We start from the raw sequence: 23,922 nt of genomic DNA, 5'->3' as shown, positions 1-23,922 counted from the left end.
AAAATGTTAAAATACAAGTTCATTCTCATTTACTCTGCCGAACACAGTGAAGATTGTGTTTTAATTGCCAAAAGAAATTGTGGCTGAAAAAATCATAATATGAAAATATCCCACCTTTGATTTTTAGTTTTGCTACTCGAGAAGCTAGAGCATGATGACATCTACAATAAGACACTGAAGATTACAGATTTTGGGTTAGCAAGGGAATGGCACAGGACAACCAAAATGAGTGCAGCAGGCACCTACGCCTGGATGGCCCCAGAAGTTATCAAGTCTTCCTTGTTTTCTAAGGGAAGTGACATCTGGAGGTAAGCACCATGCCTTTTGCTTTTGCAGATGTCTGCAGAAGCTGGTTGCTATATTTCCTTCAGATGAGTCCCAAAGGGTTCAGAAATTCTGAGCATAAAGGGCTATCTAGGTCTTTTTGAAGAAGGCTTCTTTTTTTTAAGATTGTTGTAACCACAATGCAACAGGTAACTTAAGGTTTGTGTTGTCACATGACTACCATTTGATAGAACTTTCTTGTTAAAACTGAGATTTGATTAAAACTGGTCATAATTTAATAGTAATGCCAAGATTTTGTAAGGCCTGCCAGTAAACAAAAGTATATTTTCACTTTAAGCAGAAGTTTGTTTCTTCATGATTCCCAGACAGAACTGCAGCATGGAAGGAGTTTGAGAAAAAAATTTAGATGAGCTCCTTCATTTATTCCTTGCATCCTCTAAAGATTAAAGCTTCCAGTTTGAGGATGGAGAGCTGGATGCAGATTGGATCCCAGGTTATCTCAATTTTATGATTGAGAGCTGTGTCTCATTAAGAAATGAAAGCACTATCTCTAAGAGAACAACAAAGAAGAATCATTCTGTTTAATAGTTATAGTGCACCAGGAGCTTACTTGCCTTTATTTAATGTTGTATGCCTACTATTAAAATTACAGGTTTTTTCTGTTGCTTTTTAACAGCTTTACTGAGATATAATTCATATACCATACAAAATTCATCCACTTAAACTGTACAGTGGTGTTCAGTATATTAAAAGAGGTATGTATCCATCACCACAGTTGATTTTAGAATAGGTTCATAATCCAATAAACTAACCCTATATTCCTTAGCCTTCACCCCTATCTTGCCAGTGGGTTTCAGCCCCAGGCAAGTTCATTATGGATTCAGTGTGACCAAAGAAATGACAGAACGTTCTTAGGGTGAAAAGGTTATACCCAACTTTATTTCCATGGTGTCAGGTCAATCACTAAAATCCCATCCACTCAGAATAAGTATGTACGCAGCAAGCCAGTCTCTGCCTCTGGGCCTTGGCCCGCACAGCCATCTCTGGCTTTTGTCCTTGGTGCTGCCACCACTCCAGCCTCTACTGTCCTGCAGCCTTGCAACCATGCCACCATGTCACCCAGACCACTGGGTGGAGCTCTTTATACAGAGTCAATAACAACATATTGCTCACACCTGTATAGTGAGCTGGCTACAGGAACTTTCATTTTATCCACACCCCTAATACCTCATCCTTCCCAGCCCAAGGCAACCACTTTTATATCTTTAGATTTGCTTATTCTGGACATTTCATATAAATGGAATCATACAATATGTGACGGGCTTTTTTAATCAGCATAAAGTTTTTTCAGTTAGCAGTTGTATGTTTCAATCATACAGTATGTGCCTGGCTTTTTCAGTTAGCATACAGTTTTCAAGTTTCATGTCATAGGGTTTGTCAGAATTTAATTCATATTTATTGACCAATATTCCGTTGGATGGATATACCACATTTTATGTATTCATTCATCAGTTGATGGGCATTTGGGCTTGTTCTTGGCTGTTCTGCATAATACTGCTCAATTATTTGAGGAACTGCCAGACTTTTCCAAAGCAGCTGTACCACTTTCCATTCCCACCAGCAGTGCATAAGAGTTCTGATTTCTCCATGTCCTTGTCAACACTTTTGTTGTTTGACTTGGATTCTAGCCATCCTAGCAGTTTTGAAGTGGTATCTCATTATGGTTAAAATTCCAGGTTCTTTACAAAAGGGAAAACTAGGGCTGAAAGAAGAAATGTCACTTGCTAAGAGTCCATGTCTGATTAATGACAGAACTGCCCTTTGAACCCATATCTGACTTCCAAATGCACAATCCACAAAAATTGTTTTCCCCCTTTAATCATTGGATGCACCAGTACTTACTCTTTCAAATTCATTTGAGTAAGTTTAGTGGCAGAGCCCTGTTAGTGTAAGTTCCAAAAAATGTCTTTAAATTTAAAGCTTTTCCTCTGCATTTAAAATATAATTTAATTGTTCTACTTAAGACTTTAAGAAATTTACCTGCTGTGTCAGGGGGTCCTATAGTGTCTTCAGGCCATTTTGGAAAACAAGTGCTTGAGTTTTCCCTTACCTGATGAATTAGACTTTGCGCTGGCAGAGCCTGAGCATGTGTCTTTATAAAACAATAAATGTGTTTTCCTTGAGTTAATTACAGTACTTTTCTGACCATTTGATAATACTGAAGTACTTAAGTGAAAATGGCAATTCTTTTAAGGAATGATTATACTTCCCGACTGTTAAAAACTAGTAAAATGTATCATTAAACAATTTTACATTCAAAATATTACTTAAGACTATAACCATTTCACATTGTGTGCTGCTTTTATAAGCTGTAATTACCAGCAATACAAATGCTGTACAATCTGTATAAGTGCTTTGTAAATCTGTATAAGTGTGTTACAGCAGCCTCATCTGGTGTGAACAAGAGAATCAAGAAGTAAGCAAAAAAAAGACATTTCTAAAGCCAGTCCAAAAAATGGGTCTTAAAGTTCATACACTCATTGGAGAAGTCTTCCCTCAAAATTTGTTTATCTCAAATTCTCAGTTTCACAAGCTTGATGATGTGATTTTCAGTAAAAGCAGCTAATTAGAAGAAGGGAGAGGATGGTAAGCAGGTCATAGTAAAAATTGACAGCTGAAAAACAGAGTGGGTTAAGTAAGGGAAAAAGCATGATTAGAAAGAAATAGAAACTGCTGATTTCTAGAGCCTCCTTGCTGTGGAGCCTATCCATCCTCCCACCCCCATCTTCAGAATGTGTTAATATGCTAAAGCATGCTGGAGTCCTGGGGTGTCAGTATACAGACGGGCAGAGAAGCCCACCTATCTGAACTGCATGTACTTTTGCTTTAGAATCTCCTTTTATAATATACCCATAAAAGGTAATTCATTGAACAAACGTTACTTTACTCTGTTCAGTGCTTGGACTGGTAGTATGTTTACTAGAGCATTTCCTGATCATCTTCTCTCTTGGTCCTTCCTCCTTACCACCTGCTAATTTACTACACTATAAGGTAACTTAGATGTTGTTATGGAACGTTTCAGAGTAGGTAACCAAGGCACTGAGAGGTTAAGAAATTTCCTCAGTGTTGTAAAACTAGTAAGTAGCAGACTCAGGTCCCAGGCCTGAGATTCAGCTTTGATTCATCAGCTGCTTATCTCAGGAGAGGTCTTATTTGTACTATTTCCCACGCAATTTCAGGGGGCAGAAAATACACACTATACTTTAGAAATGATTCCGTTTTTTCACATTGGTTTTTTAATGGGGGTGAAAACCTTCTTTCTGGAAAAATGATTTATCCTGAATTATTTATTCTCTGCAACTTGCAAGAGCAAAGTTATGTTGTTATTTTCATTTTGTTTTTTGCTAATGAGAATAACAAGGAAGCTTCATCTTCGAATTTACAGTTTTCAGCTACTCTAAAAATTTTTTGGTGTCCTGCTCTGAGACGACTTTTATTGGTTATCTATGACTTGAATTTACTTATTCTTGAAATTAAGAGGGTGTCTCTGCTAATGAGCCAAACTACAGATCATATTCAAGAAACTAAGCAAGATAACCTTTGAAAAATATTGGTTTCAACTTAATTGCTAATAATTATAGCATTATATAATTTACAACTACTGCATTATATATATATATATTCCTTTTTTTAAAAAAAAATGTAAAATGTATTTTGAGGTTGTAGAGCAGACACCATTAATTCAAGATCACCTTTAAGGGCCTTGTGGGTAGAAACTTAGCTAGTAGTAATGAACCCAAAGCTCAAACTTGGGTTGGCTGCCTCCAGATCCAGTTATCTTTCAGTGGCGCTATGTTACTCCTGCTCAGAGAAGGAGCCCCAGACTCAAGGGCCTCACAACCCAAACCCCTCTGCGTAGATCAAGGAAAATAAGCTGGAGGACCCCTGAGCTCTTTGATTGGGCATATTCTATTGTACCTACTTTGTTCTTCTGAACATTTTTAGTACATAGTCTAGAGTCTGGTAAATACAAGTGGAAAGGTCTTTAAATAAAGTTACCATATCGAGGATGACCTGACCCTGGAATCCAGAAAATTTCCAGCTCTTTGCAGACCAGAGCTGGTCTGCAGACCAGGTCTTCACAGAGGGCTTTTCCTATTGTATTTGTGATGCTGTGAATCCCCACATTTCTTAATGAGACAGAGACTGTGAGTGTAGTCAGAGTAGGGTAGGGGCCTCTGGAAAAAAGCAAGGCAGAATATTTGCAGTCAGAGCAATGTAACTACATGCAAGGGAACCCCCTTCTAAAACAGTGTTAAAACATTCAGCTCTGGAGTCATTCTTCAGTGAGATCAGTTAATATTCCCGAGATAGAGTAGCACATGTTTTTATTATGCTAATCATTTACAGTCATGTGTAAGATTCACTTTAACATGCTAAAAGGCCCAAGCCTATGTGCTGTCTTTCCTCTTTCAGATTTGACGAGGTGATTTGCAAACTGGGCAACTAATTTATCATGGAGGCCCAGCCATAAACAACACAGTAAAAGGCAAGAAGGATTCCACCTTAAAGATAAGATTGCATTTTAATACAGAAGAAGTTAAGAAGTTAGAAATTCTTAACTTACTCTTTAGCAAACAATACCTCAGCCCACCTTGGGGGCTGGGCGGGTGGCCTTGTTTCATATGCCTCCAGACCAAGATGCTGATATCTAGGAGAAATCATCAGAGCAGGAAGTTGCTTGTGTTAATTCTAAATACTCAGGGACCACTTAGTAAGTCCACACCCCTAAGCTTTTTTTCATGTTCTCAAGGATCCTCAACTGCCTATAAAACCCCTAGACAACCTATCAACCCCGACTCTCTTGTCCCCTCCTGGCTTGAGCCGGGAGCTCTGTCCTTTCACTTTATCTCTAAATAAAAGCCTGTACCTTGCTCTCCTACCTTGAGTGTTTGTGAAGCTCATACTTTGGCTTCGTGAACAAGAACCCCGGCATCATTAAGATCAGAAGATAATCTAAAATCTTAAGCTTTTTTCTTTATTAACTTTAAAGCTAATGACGTTTTTAAAAGATTAGGATAGTAAATAGGACTATATTAACAGAAGTAAAAAGAAAGTAAATATGACTGTTCCTTATATGGTTCTGTGTTTCAATTGAAAGTTAAGTGAGTCCCCTGGAATAATAACTCTGGTTTTTTTATGTATTAACAAAAAATAATTTGATACTTTATGTTCTGAAGAAGGTAAAGGGAAACTAAGGTACAGACCAGTATTGATAGAAGAGAATGAATACTTTTACTGTACAAGGCTCAGGTGTATGCCCCTCTCTACTGCCTTGAATTGCTCTGTGGTATGGATGAGTAGTGTAACTTGGTCCATAAGCTTCATTTTAAAAGTTCCTTTAGAAATCCACCTGTACACTTTTCATTCTTGTTTGTAACTGCTGAAGAACCGAGGCAGCACTGAGCCCTTGGTCCACCTGCGGGCACCCCAGAGAGCACAGCAGCTGCACTATTTGGAATTTTTTGCTGCTGTTTCACTCCAGCTTCCTCCATTACAAAAAAGAGATGTTCTGTCCTACCAGCAGGCCCAAGGTAGCTCACATGGATTTCTTTTTTCCATTACCATTAAGCAATATGGTGGAAACATACACAACATACCTCCTAAAATAATAAAGGGACAGAGAGAGAAAGGTAAACAGTTTCAAAATACTAATTAAAAATAGTCAATATGATTCAATATCAGTTCTGTGGTATGTAGCATGAGATTTTTGTGGAGGAAGAATCTCCAGGGCTTTAACAATCCTCAAAAGTTTTTCCCTGGTGTAGGAAAATGAAATAGAAGGAGAACCATTCAAATAACCACATGACTCTTAAATTATGGCCTGGTTCTGGGCCCTGTTTAATTCAGTGATATAGTGCTCCTAAGCTTTCCTAGCCATTAAGTAGCTTCAATTCCTGATGATTGGGAAGAGGTGTAATTGCCTTTTTTGAAATGTTAACTTGAGCAGCCCACCTCTCAACTTGGTATAAAAGCCACTTACTGGGCTTTGTTTGAAGAGAAGATTCTTATCAGGAGCTGGATGGAGGTGCTAATGCATTTATCTCACCAAATGTGTCATGAATAAAAATAAAAGATACCATTTAACCCATTAACTGTACGAAACTTTGCCTTCTAGCTACGGAGTGCTGCTGTGGGAACTGCTCACAGGAGAAGTCCCCTACCGTGGCATTGATGGTCTTGCTGTGGCTTATGGAGTAGCAGTCAACAAGCTCACTCTGCCCATTCCATCCACCTGCCCTGAGCCATTTGCCAAGCTCATGAAAGGTATTTGTGCACTTCTGTTTTTGTGTCTGTGGGGACAAGGAGAATTGCTTCTTAGAGCATCTGTTTTTGTTTTAACCAAAAGAGTAGTTTCTGTAGTTCTCCTTTTTCACATGCTTTTAAGTAATAATACTATTACAAGAGTTAGAAGCCTTGTCCTTTGATCTAAGATGTCAGGTAAAGTTTTGATGAATTAAGTTAACTTAAAAACAATCCAGTTTTAGCAGTGACCCATTTATGTACAGAATTAACCTGAATGGTAATGAAGTTTTCACCAAACACATCGTAGAGTGCAAAGACAATATTGAGTTGGCTCTAAATCTTCTATTTTATATTCTGCCCAATTATCAAAAATGTTTTACAATCTTAACTATCAGGGTTTTGCCATGACTTTATGTGATCCTTATCTTTTAAAAATTGTTAAATATTTGTAAGCAGCAAGTTGCCTTACTTTGTTATTAGGTGATTTCTTAGGCCCTCTCTTGTGATTATAACATTCTGTAGACTTTGGTTTTCTTGGGTTGAGTTGTAGAACTCTGTGTCACTAAATCATCTGGCCAAGGCAGCTTTGGCCTCTGAAACACCAGGTTCATGGTAAGGCATGGAAAGTACAAAGATAAGAGACTTACCTAATGGTAATTGTTGTGCATGCCACAGACTTGGACGCTGTAAACTAAAACTTTCAAAATCATTATCAACTGAATTTTTAAATCTTCAGCAGACACTGTCAATATGGGACTGACTATCTGAACTATGCTGAGTAGTGGAATTCGTATGGTTTTTGTTTATTTTAGAATGCTGGCAACAAGACCCTCATATTCGTCCATCATTTTCCTTAATTCTTGAACAACTGACTGCTATCGAAGGGGCAGTTATGACTGAAATGCCTCGGGAGTCTTTTCATTCCATGCAAGATGACTGGAAGCTGGAAATTCAACAAATGTTTGATGACCTGAGAACAAAGGAAAAGGTGAGAGCTATATGTTAATTGCATAATATACTCACATTTATGAAGATTGTGGAAAACATGAGTTAGGCACCACTGTTAGCATTATCCTAAAATATTTTCAGACATCAATATGTGTTCTTGCCTTCTGGTTAAAATAGAACTAACTGTACTCAAATGTATAATTGGAAAAGAAGCAACCTTTTATTAGGGGAATTTCAAATGTAGAAAATTAAAAAAGAATAGCATACTAAACCCTTTGTATAAATTAACCAGCTTCAATATTTTGTTTTATTTTTCCCAGTTCCCCATTATCATCTTATAAAACTGGAGTATTTTAAATATTCATGCCATTTTACCCTTAAATACTTCAGTATGCATCTCTAACTGGTAACAATTTTAAAAATAACTTCCTTTCCATTATTATCTTAAAAAGTAGCTGATTCCTTGATACCATGCAATACTCCATATTTAATTGTCACAGTTCATCTCAAAGATATCTCCTTATGGTGTTTGCTTATGTCTTTTAAAGCCTCCGTTATGCTTGGTCCCCTGCCCCCCACCCAACAACACATCCTTTTATCTCTGAGCATTGCTTTGTTGGAGAAACTGGGAAAATGTGTAATTTTTGAAATTTTCACCAAAAATATGATGAGTTAAGCTCTGGCTGGTCATATATTTTAAAAAGAAGCATTAAATAAATGTGTATGTTTAACATGATGAACCTGCATTTGTGTTACCACATACAAAGAGAAATATGAGGAGTAAAAACAATTAATTGGAAGGCAGACTGGTTGGAAAGTAAGTTCACTTAGCATGGTCTTCTTCGACTGGGGACAAGTGACTGTTAACAGCCACCAAAGAGCCGCAGCCTGAAGCCATGAGTCTATGTGATGGTGGCAGTACTTATGTTTTAAAAGCATTTTTGTAGTACTTGAGCGTTTTAATGAATCAAAGTTTATTCTAGTTGTCTGAAGTATATAATTGTTCAATAGGTTAAATTCTTCTGTTGTACATACAATAAATATCTGGGCTAAAGTATGACATTGCAAGTTTTTGATAATGTTTATAAAGCCATATAATCATCCAGAAAGGAATTTTTATACCTCATATATTTGTGATTCTAAAATAGCAGGATTCTTTTCAAGTAGGCAGTAATGCTTTGCTAAATAAAGAGACCATTGTGTATTCCAATTTGATGTTGAAACATTGGATTATGGTGTAGTTGAGAGTTATTTTCCCATGTTAAAGTTGCTTTAACATACAAGGTATGGCTCTGCATTATAACTCTACACTTTCACATTGACCTTAATTAAAGGCCTAGCACCACCATAAGTGCAAGGTAATAAAAAGTTGTGATTGGAATATATATGCAGAACATTTCTTGAGCTAGTTTATTTAATATTATGCATGATGCCAAGACATCATGTGCCCAAATTCTATCCTTGAGTAGCTTACTTAAACTGTTATCTTGCTGAATTGGGAATTAATCTGAGCTATGGCATAGATAGTCCCCAAAGTGCAAATTGTTTTAAAAAGTACAACTTAAAAACGTGTCTGTGGGAAAATTGTTCTTGTTTTCAATTTTAAAATTTTTCCCAACAAATGTATATTGAATATGTGCTATGTCCTGGGCATAGCGTTAGCATCCTGGGATACAAAGATGGATATGACAGTCTGTAGCCTTGAATGGTCCTTTGAATGCCAGGCTAGGGATTTGGAGCTTGTCCATAAGTTTTTAAAAGGAGCTTGACCTACTGTTTTGGCAACTACCTTCCCCTCTCCCTTCCCACATTTTGCTTCCTTTTTTGTGTTAATGGGATTACTGTTCTCTCAGGTACCCAGTCTCAAAGGTCTTTGAAGATGTTTCTCGTGGTCTTCTATGTGACAAAGACAGTGGTAATTCACTCCCCTAGTCCCATGGTCCTCATTTACTCCTGTGTCATTGCTGTGGTATCCAACCACTTGCTCTGAATCCAGTACTGCTTCCCTAATTTATCCTATCACCATGGCCAGTGGTGATTGATCCTCCTAAATGCAAATCAGGGCATCCTTGCCTAGAGGACAACTCCTCCCTCCTCACTTCCTCTGTCCTTCCTTATTTAACCTCATGTTGTCCCCCACCAGACTGAATTCCTTTCAGTTCCTCTGATCCCATGCTCTTGCTCTTGACACTTGACCTCTGTGTATGTCCCTCCCTCTGATGGGAACACTGCCTTCCTGGCTTTTATACTGCTGGCTCCTTCCCTCTCGGTCCTTCCCTGCTCCCTTCCCTTACTTTGCTGCACTGGGTTAATTGTGTGTCATACTATCCTGCGCTTCCTTACCATGGCTTCCACTAAGTCATACTTCATTATCATCTGCTCGTTTAATTGTTCTTGGTCTGCCTTTTCTGCTAAATGGTAAGTTCATGAGCTATACTATTTCCTTTACTGTCATTTTCATCTACAGCGTTGAACAAAGTACACAGCCCATGGTAGGCATAAAAAAATACATTAAATAAACCTAAGTAAAGTTTCTTAATATGCTCCTGATATGTATTTGAATAGATAACAGATAGCAACAATTATTTTTTTTAAGAAGGAAGTTTAAAGTATATAAATGTTATGAATTCTATTATAAATCTTACGCTGTAAAACAGGCATACAACTCAGCTCTTTAGCTTCGGTTACGTATTCTTGAGAAACTTCACAGAACATGCACAAGAAAATTAAGGTGCCTTGCCTAAGCATGGTTTGTAATAGTGAAAAACTAGAAATAACTTCAGTATCCATTAGTAAGGGCATAGGTGCCTAAACTGTGTATTCTACAGCAGAAAGCTGCACAGCAGTGAACAGGAATGAATTCTAGCTGCATGTTTCAACATGGTTAAATCTCAAACATAATATTGTGTGGAAATAATATCATGTGAGTTGTAGAACAGTTACATTATATTACCACTCTGGTAAATTAATAAAAAACAAAACTATACTATTCAAATGTACGAAAAGACTAAAAGTATAGGCAAAGGAAGCATACAAACCAGCTTCAGAAGAAGAGCAGATCTAAAGAGGGAAGGGATAGGATTAGACTCTGATGCACATAGGACTTTAACAGACATGGTAACAATGTAGCATTAATAAATCTTGATGGGGAATTACATGGGTATTTGCTATTCTCTCTAGTTGTAGTATATCTTATGTAGTTCATATTTCATAATTTTAAATGATTAAAAATGCAGTTTAGAAATACCTGTGCTACCAAAGTCTTTTTTTTTTTCTGATGTTATTTTGTTTCTAGTAATAAACATACAGGTAATTGGCTCCCATCCTTAGATTTTTCAGTATTTTATACATTTAAAAATACAGAACAGGCAAATGCACCTTTAGGCCCCAACACTGCTAATAAATACACAGAGCTCACAAATGAAGAAATAATAACCGCATTTGAGTCTGTTCAGATCACATTCCAATGCTGTGTATGACTGTGGGAACCAGCTTTGAAAGCACCTCCCAAGGAGGATGGCCAGGAAGGCAGGAGAGGGGCGTGCAGTCTGCCCAGGATAGAAATGGGCAAAGGGGGATGTGATGGCTGGGGCTGCCCTGAAACACCGGAAGAGCAAGCAGGCAGACCAGGGAGGAAACGTGGGCCATGTTGTAGAGTGTAGACATAGGGCCTCTGGAGTAAATGCTCCCAGGGGTAAGCTTTGCTCCCTGAATCAGCAGCTCTAGCAGAGCACTTCAGCTTCCTTTCCTCAAGGACTTTAAGCAGACTGAAGGGAGTATCTAAATGGGAATCTACAAAGCTACTGTAAACCCACCATTTTTTTTAAAATTAATATTTTAGTGGAGTGTCAAAACCTATAGCAGTGTAGCGAAGTGGTTAAGACTCAAGCCAGATGGTTGGTTAGAACTGGGGCTCTGCCGTTTGTTGACTAAAGACTGTTTCCTCCCTGCCTGGGTTCTCTCTAAGTGCTAAGTGTGAAGGTTAGCCTCAGAACAAAGAAAGTAGTGGCTTTAATTGAGGCCAGACAGGCCCCCAGCCACCATCATTCCCTGGCCCAGGCATTTGGGAAACTGGGTCCTGAGCAGTAATACTTGAAAATGACTGACTGGATTGCTTTTTAAATCCTGCAGTTCTTTGAAGAATTACTATCAGTAATATTTTTTATGTGTTTCCTGGAAACTTTAATACATCTTACTGACTTAAAATGACATGGGAAAGACTGATTTTTTTTTTATACTTCTCCCAAATTGTTTTCAGGAATTCTAAAATTAGGTGTTTAATAGAAAAAATAAAAAAGATTTTGGGGAATAGGAGAGAACTTTGAAGGAAAATAGAACTTAAAGTCACAGAACTTAAAATTTAGAAGTGTTATTGATAATCATTTTAAACTCTTATTTATTTTTAATTATTGATAATTTTTATGAAACTGCAGGATGGAAGCATATTCAGTAAATTAATTCTTACATGTGTTATAAAAATTAAAAAGTTTCAAGGGTGGCTGTCTGCTCTTTCTCCACTTAGATGTATATGGTAGTTTCTTTGTTATTCTTTAGATTCATTTTTGAGCTATCCTATAGTGGAGTCTTTGCTTTTTCTTTTTATGTGATTTTTGTGCAGTGCTCCTTGAAATTCAGCACTTGTGGTATCTTGTGAGCATTTGATTTACAGTTAAAGAATATATAATGCTTTTTTTTTTTCTTAAAGCTTTCTAATTGCATGTTTTTTGATGGAGTCAAAAGCACAGTGTACGTGCTCTATCTTCCTTTCTTGTTCACTGATTGCTTAAGGTCGGAGGCGTCAGACTTGGAATTAATGGTCAGTAACTTGGCTGTGCTCTGTGTTATTCAGTAAACTGTAGCCTCCATAGATATCGGTTCCTCCCTAGATTCCTGGCTTCTTATCTCTGTGTGTCTGTCTTTCTGCATTGGGTGCATGCACCTGTCTTTGAAACACTATTCGAGACATGTTACCATTAATGATTAACATCTACTGCCAGGAATCTGGATTTGCCATTACTCAAATGGCTTGTGCCAAGCAATTAAACAAATATTACTGCTTAGTAGTCTCAGCCACCAAAAGAATATTTTTGTGTGCTTCATAGTTTCAGAGTGTTCAAAGGGGTTCTAATACCCCAGACATTTTTTGGTTTAAAATTCATTGAGAAGGGAAGTACCTTGGCAGGTTTCTCTTTGATCTTATTTTTTTCTCTTATAAAATGTTGGGCAGTTGGTTGTTTTTTTTGTTTTTAATTCACAAAGTTGTTGTAAAGGATTCACATTTTAGCTGGGGATCTAGAATTAAAAATGGTTTCTTACTCAATTACTGTAGTAGTAACACACAAAAGTAATTGGATTTACTGCCCTTATCTGTTCCTTGTGCAGTTTCATCTCACAACAGCTAATTGGATTGATATCAACACCACTGAGAAGTAATATCTTAACAAAAGGGCAGACAGTAATGAGTTAGAAATTAAAAGTTGACTGAAAAGTGTCTGCTGTCTCCAAATGCACGATAGCAAAGTCTTCAGCTTGGACAGGCTAGTTGGAGAACGCCACCAGTTAAATAATGGATTCCAGAATTTTTTAACATGTAACATTTTCTTCTTTTTTTTTTCTTTTCAAGTAATAGGTAGTAATTTATATCTGGCACAATGTAATGGGAATTAATAATCTGTTCTATAAATGAGAATCAGCTGGTAAATAGTAGCAGAAGTGATTTGAATATTAATTGGCCTTAAGTAAATCATTTCGTCTACAGTTTTGTTTATGAAGTTTATTCAGGAAAAATAAAGACCATTTCAAAGGTGATTTCAGGCCACTTTGGTAGATGTACTATAAATTCAGTATTAGTTTGATATGAATAAATATTTTTGTTTGTTTTTAGAACTCTGGAGTCTCTTCTTGGTATTATCAGGTTTATTTGTGGAAGAATGGTATCTGTGTTTGTTTCCTCTATGATAATGGTACCCACAAAAAGCCTCTAATTATTCTTTGAGCCCATCTGTAAAGAGTCAAGGGATTAGTTGATTTAGCTGACATTTTAGGCCCATGGTTCAGCTCTAGTTTCCTCCTTGCTCTACTGTTTCATGTTGTTTCCTTAGTCCTGGGTATCCTTCAGGTACGCTTAGGTAAAGTGTAAAAGCTCCACCTGAGGAGCAGTCTATACTAATGAAGATTTGGTTATTAGGATATTCTAAGATTACATTTGTCTGGAGCAGTGTAAATAAAAGTTTGCAAGTGCCTTGATTTCTATATGAGTGCTTGATTTAGTAGCAGGGTAATCTAGAAGAGAAAGCAGTTCAGCACTAAAAGTAATACTTAAGTCTCTGATAAAGAGCAGAACACATTCAGAAATGAAATAAGAATGGGATTGTGACTTAAAAGCTTTATAGAGGTCTCAGTTTTACTTTTGAATACTTCTTTGCTAATAGGAATAAAAGTATTCTTCATTTCATAGGTTTTCTATTTCTCTGAACTGCAGTCTTTTGTAACTAGAATAATTATCCTATAATTAGTCAAGGCTTAACTTTTGGCTCTACTTCTTAAAATGGACCATTCACATCTGCATAGGTTTTCTGTTTCTCAGAAGTTCAGTAATTGTAAGACAAAAACCAAGAGGAAGTTGGATTCTAATCAGTAAGTTTCATGACAGAGGGACTTTTATTTAGTAAGTCTCGTGACAGGACTTTTATTAGCTAATTCATGAGATCTGTGTACAAAGTGATATTTTCCATCCATCCATGGGATCCTGAAAAGTTATATATACTGAATATATTTTCTGTTGGCTTATAATTTTAGACATATCTCATTTTCAGTTCTGATGGGACTTCAGCTGGCTTCTAACACATTAGCTTTGTTTTTTCCCTTAATCTTTCCACCAAAATGGTTTAATCTCAAAGCAAATTCTTAAGTTTCCTAAGGAAGTCCCCAAGTAAAGAAATCTGAACTGCAGTCTTTTGTAACTAGAATAATTATCTTATAACTTAGTCAAGGCTTAACTTTTGGCTCTTCTTTTTAAAATGGGCCATTCACATCTGCACTTTGTCACCGTGTGCTACGGTACTTTTATGTGTCAGGTGGTCATAAAGTCTAGAGATGAAGAGAGAGAAATGTTAAAATCAGGTTTAAAAAATATGCAGTGCCTCTTTAGGATCATAAAACTAACAGCATGAGATGTTGCACAGGCTTCGGGTTCAGTCTGAGGTGATGACGTGCAGGAAAGGTCTCAGGCCTGAGTGTCTGGGCGCCAGCTGTCCCCTGAGAACTTGAATGACCAGGTGGTTGGCCTGAAGAAGAGGACATTTCTGCTTCTTGGTGATGTCAGTGTGACTCTCTGTCCAGGAGCTGCGGTCCCGTGAAGAGGAGCTAACCCGAGCAGCCCTCCAGCAGAAGTCCCAGGAGGAACTGCTCAAGCGACGTGAGCAGCAGCTTGCAGAACGTGAGATTGACGTGCTTGAGCGGGAGCTTAACATTTTGATATTCCAGTTAAATCAGGAGAAACCTAATGTAAAGAAGAGGAAGGGGAAGTTTAAGCGAAGTCGGTTGAAGGTCAAAGATGGACATCGAATCAGTTTACCTTCAGGTATGAGTTTGTTCTCATGTTTCATTAAGAGTTTTGCATGTCATCCCATTAATCAGGTTGTTTCATCAGAACTGAGAGATTGGAGAATGAGATTTTAAGACATAAAATGAATAGAACCTTTAGTTGCTTGCTTCAATTCATAATCATAATGACCCAATGAGCATAAAACTGTAGAAGTGCATTGCAGTACAATGTGTGTGGAATTTATAACTTTTAGCATACTTTCATATTAATGGATTAGTTGATTAACGTCTTTTGAAATCAAGGCAGAATTCCTTTTCAGCCAGTTTCACTCAACTAGAATTACTTGGCATTATGAAAATCCAGAGCAGCAAAACTTGCTATTCCATCATTAATTTTATTGCCTCCACAAGGATCTATAGTGTCATCTGGTAACTGAGTTCATTTGCAACACTGAGAGTGCTCTTAGCACCTCCAGCAAAACATAGCTAATACCTCACCTCAGTCTCAGGCCTGACTTCATCTGAGAGTTTAAATCCACGAGGTATTAAAATGAAGCAGTAATTCTAGGGAAGCTTTTAAAAATATTTTTAAAACATTGTGGCATTTTAAAACATAGCCTGTTAGAAGAAACAAAACAATAGAAAATGTCAAACATGTATCAATTCATGAAATTCAATTCTTTAATATTATGTTATCATACTTGATTTAAGGGAAAACCCCTGTGTTTTGTGTGTTTTGTGATTCTTTTTAATACCAGGGAAGTGTGGTAACAGAACAAGAACTAGCTGTACTTTTATAGAATTAATATCTATATATCTGTTACAGATACATGTGCATTAAATTGCTATTTATCTGTATCTACCTATCTTCCTACCTCTCTATATATTATAAATTACAGTGCTTTTCATGGATTTTGTGTTTTCCTAAGATGGTTGTTAAAAGCGTGGGAATTTGAATTAAATAACAGTAACAACAGTTTTGTTTTATATAAAGTATGTATAAATGTCTTATAGAAATACTTATTACACAATTCTGGAAGGCTTGCAGCATACATTTTTAGGTTATTGTGGAAATCTTCAGCTGATCCAAAAATTGCTGGTATGTGGTGGTCATGAATATACAATATACATTATTGATTAAGTGGTTTGATGATGTGAGAACAGGCTATGGGTCCTTATTCATTTTACCTTTGACCTCTCTGGGGGGGTAAAAAAAGGTTCTTTTGCAGGTTGTCTCATGTTTGCTTTTAGCCCAAGTGTGTCTTGGAAGATCACTGACTAGACTGTTTTATGTGTCAGACATAATTTAAAATAGACTTTTTTATGATGAGGCTTCTGTGTTCAAATATAGATGATAGAAAAAATTCAGAGAGGGGCTCGATGTGTTTACTTCTCTAGTTCTTAGCTATTTCAGTGTTCTTATATCAGGTGTTATGACTACATTATTGTAATGTAATTAATATTCATTGATTCCCTTGAGAAACTCTGGGGAGGGATTGGTAGCTAATGAGAAACTGATGGGAAATAAAATAAACTTAAGGGAGAAGTTAAATCATTTCAGTGATTCATTAATCTTCAATGGTAATGTGATTAAATTAGGTACCTCAGGATTCCTGAGGTCAAACTTTCACCCTTGTTTTTCTTCTCAAATGTTGCTTGACTAATACCTTGCATTTATTCAAAGCAGACAACATGTTTGGCTGTTTGGGCTAGGTTTATATTATTTCTTGATTGTACTATTTGGCTTTTCTCCTGAGAGTTTTAGTTACACATTTATGTACCTATGGAACTTAGTAAAAGATTCCAGTTAAAATATAACCCCAAAATCTGCTATAATCCTAACCTGTCTTGAAGGGTGACGTTCAGTTTCTGTGATTTAGTGTGGCATTTGCCCCTTCAGCCCACAAGATGATGCTACATTGTTGTGACACTGTTACCACTATGGAAACTCTTTTTCTCATTAGAACCCCCAAGTCCACACCCATGCACCACCTCCTACCACACAGTTTTCTTACACAATATCCTCAAGTAGGACACATGGAAAGATACAAAGAGAAGAATGATAACTATAAAAATAGTTATTTTTCTCCTTCAGGAATTTTCCTTATATAGGAGAGAAAGCAATTATTTGTACCTTAAATTCTAGAGAGTTAGCTGACTCCAATATTATCATCTGCTAGAAATTCTTGGAGTTATCAAATTTTAGTACTACTAAATTGTAGGCTATTAAGGAAGAAACATTGGATGGTAATAGAGTGAATAGTAGTGATACCTTCCTTTCAGTGGGAATAATTATTTTTTTGAATCCCTTTTGCAAGATTTTTCCCTATGTGTAACTAGCTTAAAGAAACATACTTGAGTCTCGTACAAGCTGGCCCTTAATATTTGTGTCTATAAATCTTTCAAAAACCAGTTATTAAATGTGAATAATTATCTAATTAGTGTAATTTCATCCGTCAGAGTCACTGATGATAACTTTAAATCTGATGGCTCTTTGTAGCTATAGTGACTTATTGCTAGAAAACTCAAATGTAGGAATTCCTGTTGGCAATCCTTTGTGGGTAGCTACCAAATAAGGAAATGAAACAGCATATTCTAAGACAACAGTTTGTAAGTATACTTTGTGAATTCTTAGAAATTCTTGGCATTTTTAGAAACAAAAGAATGATCATGGTAGATAGTACTATGTTTATTTTGAACCAAAATTGTGTAATTAGAACCTACAAAGCAAGGCAAAGAGGACTTGAAGCCTTCAAAAGTTGGTATTTCTCTGAAGCTGCAGCATTCTTACTTAACCACTTCCAACGTGGCAAAAAGCCTGCCACCATCACCTCATGTGTGTGAGAGCAAGTGTATAATAATATGTGCATGGGGAGAGAGAGTAGAGTAACCTCATGAGGATTCTTCAAGAATATTGCTACTTTCACTGTGAAAATGATTATTCCCACTGAAACTATATTAGTTTCCTCAATGAGGCATAAATATTGCCAATAAAAATACAAATACAGATTTTACCTGAAAGCTTGTGAACTACATGATAATCTGCTATGAGCATATGTTTTGAATGATTGTTCTATCCAGTACAAAGAAAAACTGAACTTCAGCCAGGATGACTTAATTCAGCTTTAGTTTTCTTAAATATATAACTGGGACAGAATCAACCTTTCCCTGCTTCATGAGGACAGGGATGTTTATAATAAATATTCTCTTCATGTTTAAAACATGGAGTGCCTTATTTTTTTCTGAGTGAAATTAGTCTTTTTTGAGATCAGAAGCACCTCCAATTTTGTTACTATTAAAATTGTTAACATCTTGTTACTGTTAACATGTTGTTAACATAATATTTAATATATTGTTAAAATCATGTATTGTTAAAACCTAGCCTTGTATCTTGGCTATTCGTCCTTGGTCTCGGAAATGTTCCATGCTCAATACTGACCTGCAAGCCCAAGCCTGCCTTCTGCTCTGGGCTGGAGGCTCCTCCTGCTATAAAATCTCATGGAAAATCCACATAACGTTATTACACATCATGAGGCTAGTTGAGCCTTTATAGAGCACCTCAATCTAAAATGAACTCTTTCATATCTATTGGTAAGAATATTTCTTTTACCACACCCCCTTGCCCCTCAACCCCCAATCCTGAGCCAGTTATCATGTCCTGCTGAACTGTCTTTGGCATCTATCCTTTACTTAAACTTGTCTCTCATCAGATCTTTCATAATTTCATACGTGGTAGATAGAAGAAGCCTCCCATCTGGTCTTCATTTCCATTTGCTTTGTCATCCAAACCACCCTGCATCCTGCTATGTATTTCTCTGCAATTAGGACTGTAAGCACTAGTTGGATCCTATTGCAAAACCTTGCACAATTTTTTATTCAACAAACACTACCATGTCCCAAGTACTATGGGTTATGATAAAGTAAACATGATCTCTGCCCTCATTTACTTATAATCTTAAACAGAGAAAATACTCATTCAGCAAAGATTTATTAATACCTTTCATGTATGAGGAACTTTACCAGTTTGGACAGAGATTCTGCTGCACTGGGGAATATCATGGCCCTGCCCATGGACAGCTGACACTGTATGGGGTGGGGGAGGCCTTAAGTAATAATAAAATACTGATTTACTTGCTATAATTATTAACTACTATGAGATAAATATCAGTGAGTAACAGAAAGATGTCACTTGGTCTGAGATCATAAGAAGTATCGTCCTAAAGAAGTAACATTTAAATTGAGACTTGAAGTAGGGATTTACCAGATACGGAGAGGGGAAGGAAGCGAACCGGCAGAGAGCGCATGCAACAGAGGCCTGGCTTCTTCCAGTAATTGAATAAAGACCCATGTGGTTTGCCAGGGGTTAGCAAACTCTGCCCCATGGGCCAGCCTATCATCTGTTTTATATAGCCAATGAGCTAAGAATGGTTTATACACTTTTAAATACTTGAAAAGAAGAAGAATATTTCATGGCACATGAACACTATATGAAATTGAAATTGCAGTGGCCATCAGATTTTACAGGAACACATTCATTTATGGATCCTGTATGACCGATTTCTCATCACACTGGCAGATAACCTAGAGTAGTTGTGACTGAGACCATGTGGCCTACGAAGCCTAGAATATTTACAGTGTGACACTTTACAGGAAAAGTTTGCTGACCCCTGGTTTAGATCACAATGAGTGATGCAAGAACTGGGAAGGGTGAGGCTGGAGCTGCACCAGGAATCCAGACTCAGATTCACAGGGGCTCACAGAGCATGTTACAGTTGTGATCTGTAGTAAGGATTATGCAAAGCCTTTGAAGGATTTAAGCAGGGGAATGACATGGTCTGGCATGTATTTTCAAAACTGTTTCTGACTGCTGTGAGGAATGACATGGTCCGGCATGTATTTTCAAAACTGTTTCTGACTGCTGTGAGGAATGACATGGTCCGGCATGCATTTTCAAAACTGTTTCTGACTGCTGTGTGGCACACCAGAGGGGCCAAGTGTTGAGATGCAGGAAGATGGATTGAGGAATTGTAGCAGCCTCAGCATGAAATGGCAGTGGCAGCAAAGATGGAGAAAGCAAAAAGAATCGCTGACATGTACAGAGTGTTTGTGTCCTGAGCCCTGCCCTGTGTATTCTATATTTCTTTGTATCTGATTTTTCATAGCTGTCCTATGAAGTAGGACTACTTCCCCAAAATTCATATGGCCAGTAAGTGATAAACTGGGATTCACATTTGGAGTTTGCTAACTCCAGGAGCTAGAATATAAATGTACTGAGTATAATTCTAGGAAGAATATATAATGCAGAAATGACAAGATATTTTGTGTTTGATTAGATGTGGAGGGTCAAGGAGAAGAAAATATCCAGGAAAATGTTCAGATTTCTAGCATGAATAATTGGATAGATGTCTTGTATATCAAATTCCAATTCCTCCTCATTTCAGATAGCAGGTAGTTCTTTAAAGTTCTTTAAAGTATCATTTTCAAAAAAGGCAAGTTGTAGCTCTTCTGCAAATATGAAATGAACATGTATCAAAGATTTTATTAAATTAATTAATGAGAGAACCAGTTAATGTTGGGTCAAATGAGAATTTGAGAAGCTAAGTGTTAATGGGCAATTTAATGAAGGAATGTTCAGTTTAGATTGGTAAGTTAAAAACAAGCCTGGTTAATTCCCAATATGGCAATGAGTCATAACTTCTGGGATTGTCTTTTATGCCAGACAGAAATTATTTGCAGCATCTCCAGACAAAATCTACAAATTAATCTCTGCCCCTACTGAGTTGTAAAACTAGGCCACTCAATAGAAAAGCAGAGGTTAGCTTAGCACTGCACTGACAACACACAGTCATTTCTTTTACCTGTGCTTAAGTTCAGACAGTTCTTATTGTTCTGACAGTTAACAAAGTTTTCCCAGATGCTGTCCTCTTCCCTCTGGTAATATTGCTGTTTCTTTCATTATTCCCATAGCTCTTGGCCCATCTCTGTTACAACAGCTACCCTATTACAGTTAGGTAATAGTAACTGTCATTTGTAGGGTAACTTGATCACATATGCTGTTAACTCTAGCCGAGTCGGGAGGCAGTGTGTCCTTGGTCCTCTTAGGGTCCCTGGCTGGGTCTGAAAATTAAACTGACAAAGACAGATCAACAGGAAAAGCGTAAAAATTTAATTCAAGTTTTATGTGACACAGAAGACTCCAGGAGGAAATGAAGGCCAAAGGCAAAATATTTTTGCTAGGTTTGATGAAGGGTGGAAGTGTGTGTAGAAATATGTAGGTTAGGAAGATACTTGGGGTAGCATGTCCTGAACCCCATGTAACCTGGGTTTTCTGTTTTAATCACTACAGCGACCATGTGAGGTATTTGTGTGTCCCCATCTAGTTGACAAGGCAGTCTCCGAGAGACTTTTTACTGGCTTGCGACACATAATTTTTTAGCGACAGAACTGGGACTCATTTACACCCAGGGGTCTTCCGTTTCAATTTTGTTGTTAACTTTGTCAGACTAAATGAAGGTCACTCTTCCCAGAAAGTTCTGCAAGTACTCAGGAATATTTCATTGCTTTATGTGTGCATATTTTTGCACTGTTCCTAATGTATCATAGACTCTGAGTCATTATTTATTGACTTGAACCCCGAATTGGAGATAAGTAAGGAATTGAGAAACACTCTGAGATATACTTCATTCTTACTGTCTGGCAACTTTTGCTGTCACCTCTGTATGCTAAAGAAGTGGCTGTGAATATAACTTAAAACCATGAAATCTGAATTCTCATTTTTTTCCTTATTCAACAGATTTTCAGCATAAAATAACTGTGCAGGCTTCTCCCAACTTGGACAAACGGAGGAGTTTGAACAGCAGCAGTGCCAGTCCACCCAGTAGCCCCACTGTGATTCCAAGACTCCGAGCTATACAGTGTAAGCCTTCAACATTGTACTAGTTTGAGGTGTTCGGTATAATGATCTGCTATTTGTATAGACTGCAAGATGTTGACCACAGTAAGTCTTTAACATCTGTCACCATACAGTCACAACTTTTTTTTTCTTTTGATGAGAATTTTTAAGGTCAACTCTCTAAACAACTTTCAAATATGAAATACAGTATTACTAACTGTAGTGACTGTAATGTCCCCAGGACTTATTTATTTCATAACCACAAGTTTGTACCTTTTGACCCATTTCACCCACTGCACCAACCCCTGCCTCTGGCATCTACCAATCTGTTCTGTTTCCATGAGTTCGATTTTTTTTCCTTTTTTTTAGATTACACATATAAGTGAGATCATACAGTATCTGTTTTTCTCTGACTTATTTTACTTCACATAAAACACTCAAGGCCTATTCATATTGTCACAAATGGCAGGATTTCTTTTTTGTGGCTGAATAATATTCCATTATTTATATATATGTACCACCTTTTCTTTATCCATTCATCTACTGATGGATACTTAGGTTGCTTCCATGTCTTGGCTTTGGTAATATTGCTTCATTGAATATGGGGGTGCATGGAAGCAGGGGTGGGCTGCACCAGGTACTGGGCACCCCAACAGTGGGCAGCCATGGGAATGTTCAGCCTTCTTCTCTTCCTGGGCAGTTCCAGTCCTTGCAAGAAGGAGGAACACTGACCAGCTTGGGTGGGCCTTTCTGAGTTTTTTATTAGTGTTTTTGTTAATGTTTTCATTTCCTTCAGCTAAATATCTGAAATGGAATAGCTAAATCATACATGGTAGTTCTATTTTTTTTTCCGGTTTTATTGAGAAATAATTTACAGACATCAGTGTACAAGTTCAAGGAGTACAGCTTGATGGTTTGATTTACATATATTGTGAAATGGTTGCCACAGTAGGTTCAGTAACAACCATCTTCTCATATAGATATAGTAAAAAGAAAGAAAAAAGAGAAAAGGAAAAAAACCTTTCTCCTCATGATGGGAACTCTTAGGGTTAACTCTCTTAACAACTTCCCTGTATACAGCAGTGTTAGCTATAGTCACCTTGTACATTACATCCCTAGCATTATAACTGGAAGTTTGTACCTTTTGACCCCCTTCTTCCAATTCCCCATCCTCCACCCTCTGCCACTGATAATCACAAGAGTCTGATCTCTTTTTTTTATGAGTTTGTTTGTTTTGTTTTAGATTCCACGTATAAGTGAGATGGTACAGTATTTGTCTATCTCTGACTTATTTCACTTAACATAATGTCTTCAGGGGTCTATCCATGTTGTTTGCAAATGCTAGGATTTCCTTTTTTTTATGGCTGAATAAAATTTTATTGTGTTTGTGCATGTGTGTGTATACAACTTCTTTATCCATTCATCCATTGGTGGACATTTAGGTTGCTTCTGTGTCTTGGCTATCAGAAATAATGCTGCTTTGAACATGGAGGTACAGATATCTTTTCAAGCTAGTGTTTTCATTTCCTTTGGATATATTCCCAGAAGTGGAATTGCTGGGGTATATGGTAATTCTATTTTTAATTTTTTGAGTATCCTCCATACTGTTTTCCGTAGTGACTGTACCAACTTGTATTCCTACCAACAGTGCACAAGGGTTCCCTTTTCTCCACATTCTCTCCTGCATTTGTTATCTGTTGTCTTTTTTATACTAGCCATTATTCTAACAGGTGTGCAGTGATTTTGTGGGTTTAATTGGCATTTTCCTAATGATTAGTGATGCTGAGTATCTTGTCATATGCTTGTTGGCTATTCATGTATGTTTGGAAAAAACGTCTTTTCAGTTTCTTTGCCCATTTTTAGCTGGGTGCTTTTTGTTTGTTTGTTTTTTTTTGCTATTGAGATGTATGAGTTCTTTATATTTTGGAAATTAACCCCTTACCAGA

General features: G+C 37.1%; 1 protein-coding gene across 2 annotated transcripts in view; it reads left to right on the top strand.

Annotated features, from left to right (window-relative positions):
- MAP3K21 (mitogen-activated protein kinase kinase kinase 21) overlaps positions 1–23,922 on the top strand; it is a 74,315-nt gene that overhangs the window by 27,822 nt on the left and 22,571 nt on the right. For both annotated transcript variants that reach the window (XM_017672845.3, XM_073241282.1), the window contains exons 2-6: positions 128–308; positions 6,464–6,612; positions 7,404–7,579; positions 14,881–15,121; positions 21,878–22,000. In XM_017672845.3, the coding sequence (XP_017528334.2) occupies positions 128–308; positions 6,464–6,612; positions 7,404–7,579; positions 14,881–15,121; positions 21,878–22,000 (870 nt within the window). The remainder of the gene's footprint in view (positions 1–127; positions 309–6,463; positions 6,613–7,403; positions 7,580–14,880; positions 15,122–21,877; positions 22,001–23,922) is intronic.

This window comes from Manis javanica, chromosome 7 (assembly GCF_040802235.1).
Source record: "Manis javanica isolate MJ-LG chromosome 7, MJ_LKY, whole genome shotgun sequence".
In the NCBI taxonomy this organism is placed as follows: domain Eukaryota; kingdom Metazoa; phylum Chordata; class Mammalia; order Pholidota; family Manidae; genus Manis; species Manis javanica.
This window is presented reverse-complemented; position numbering and strand designations above follow the sequence as displayed.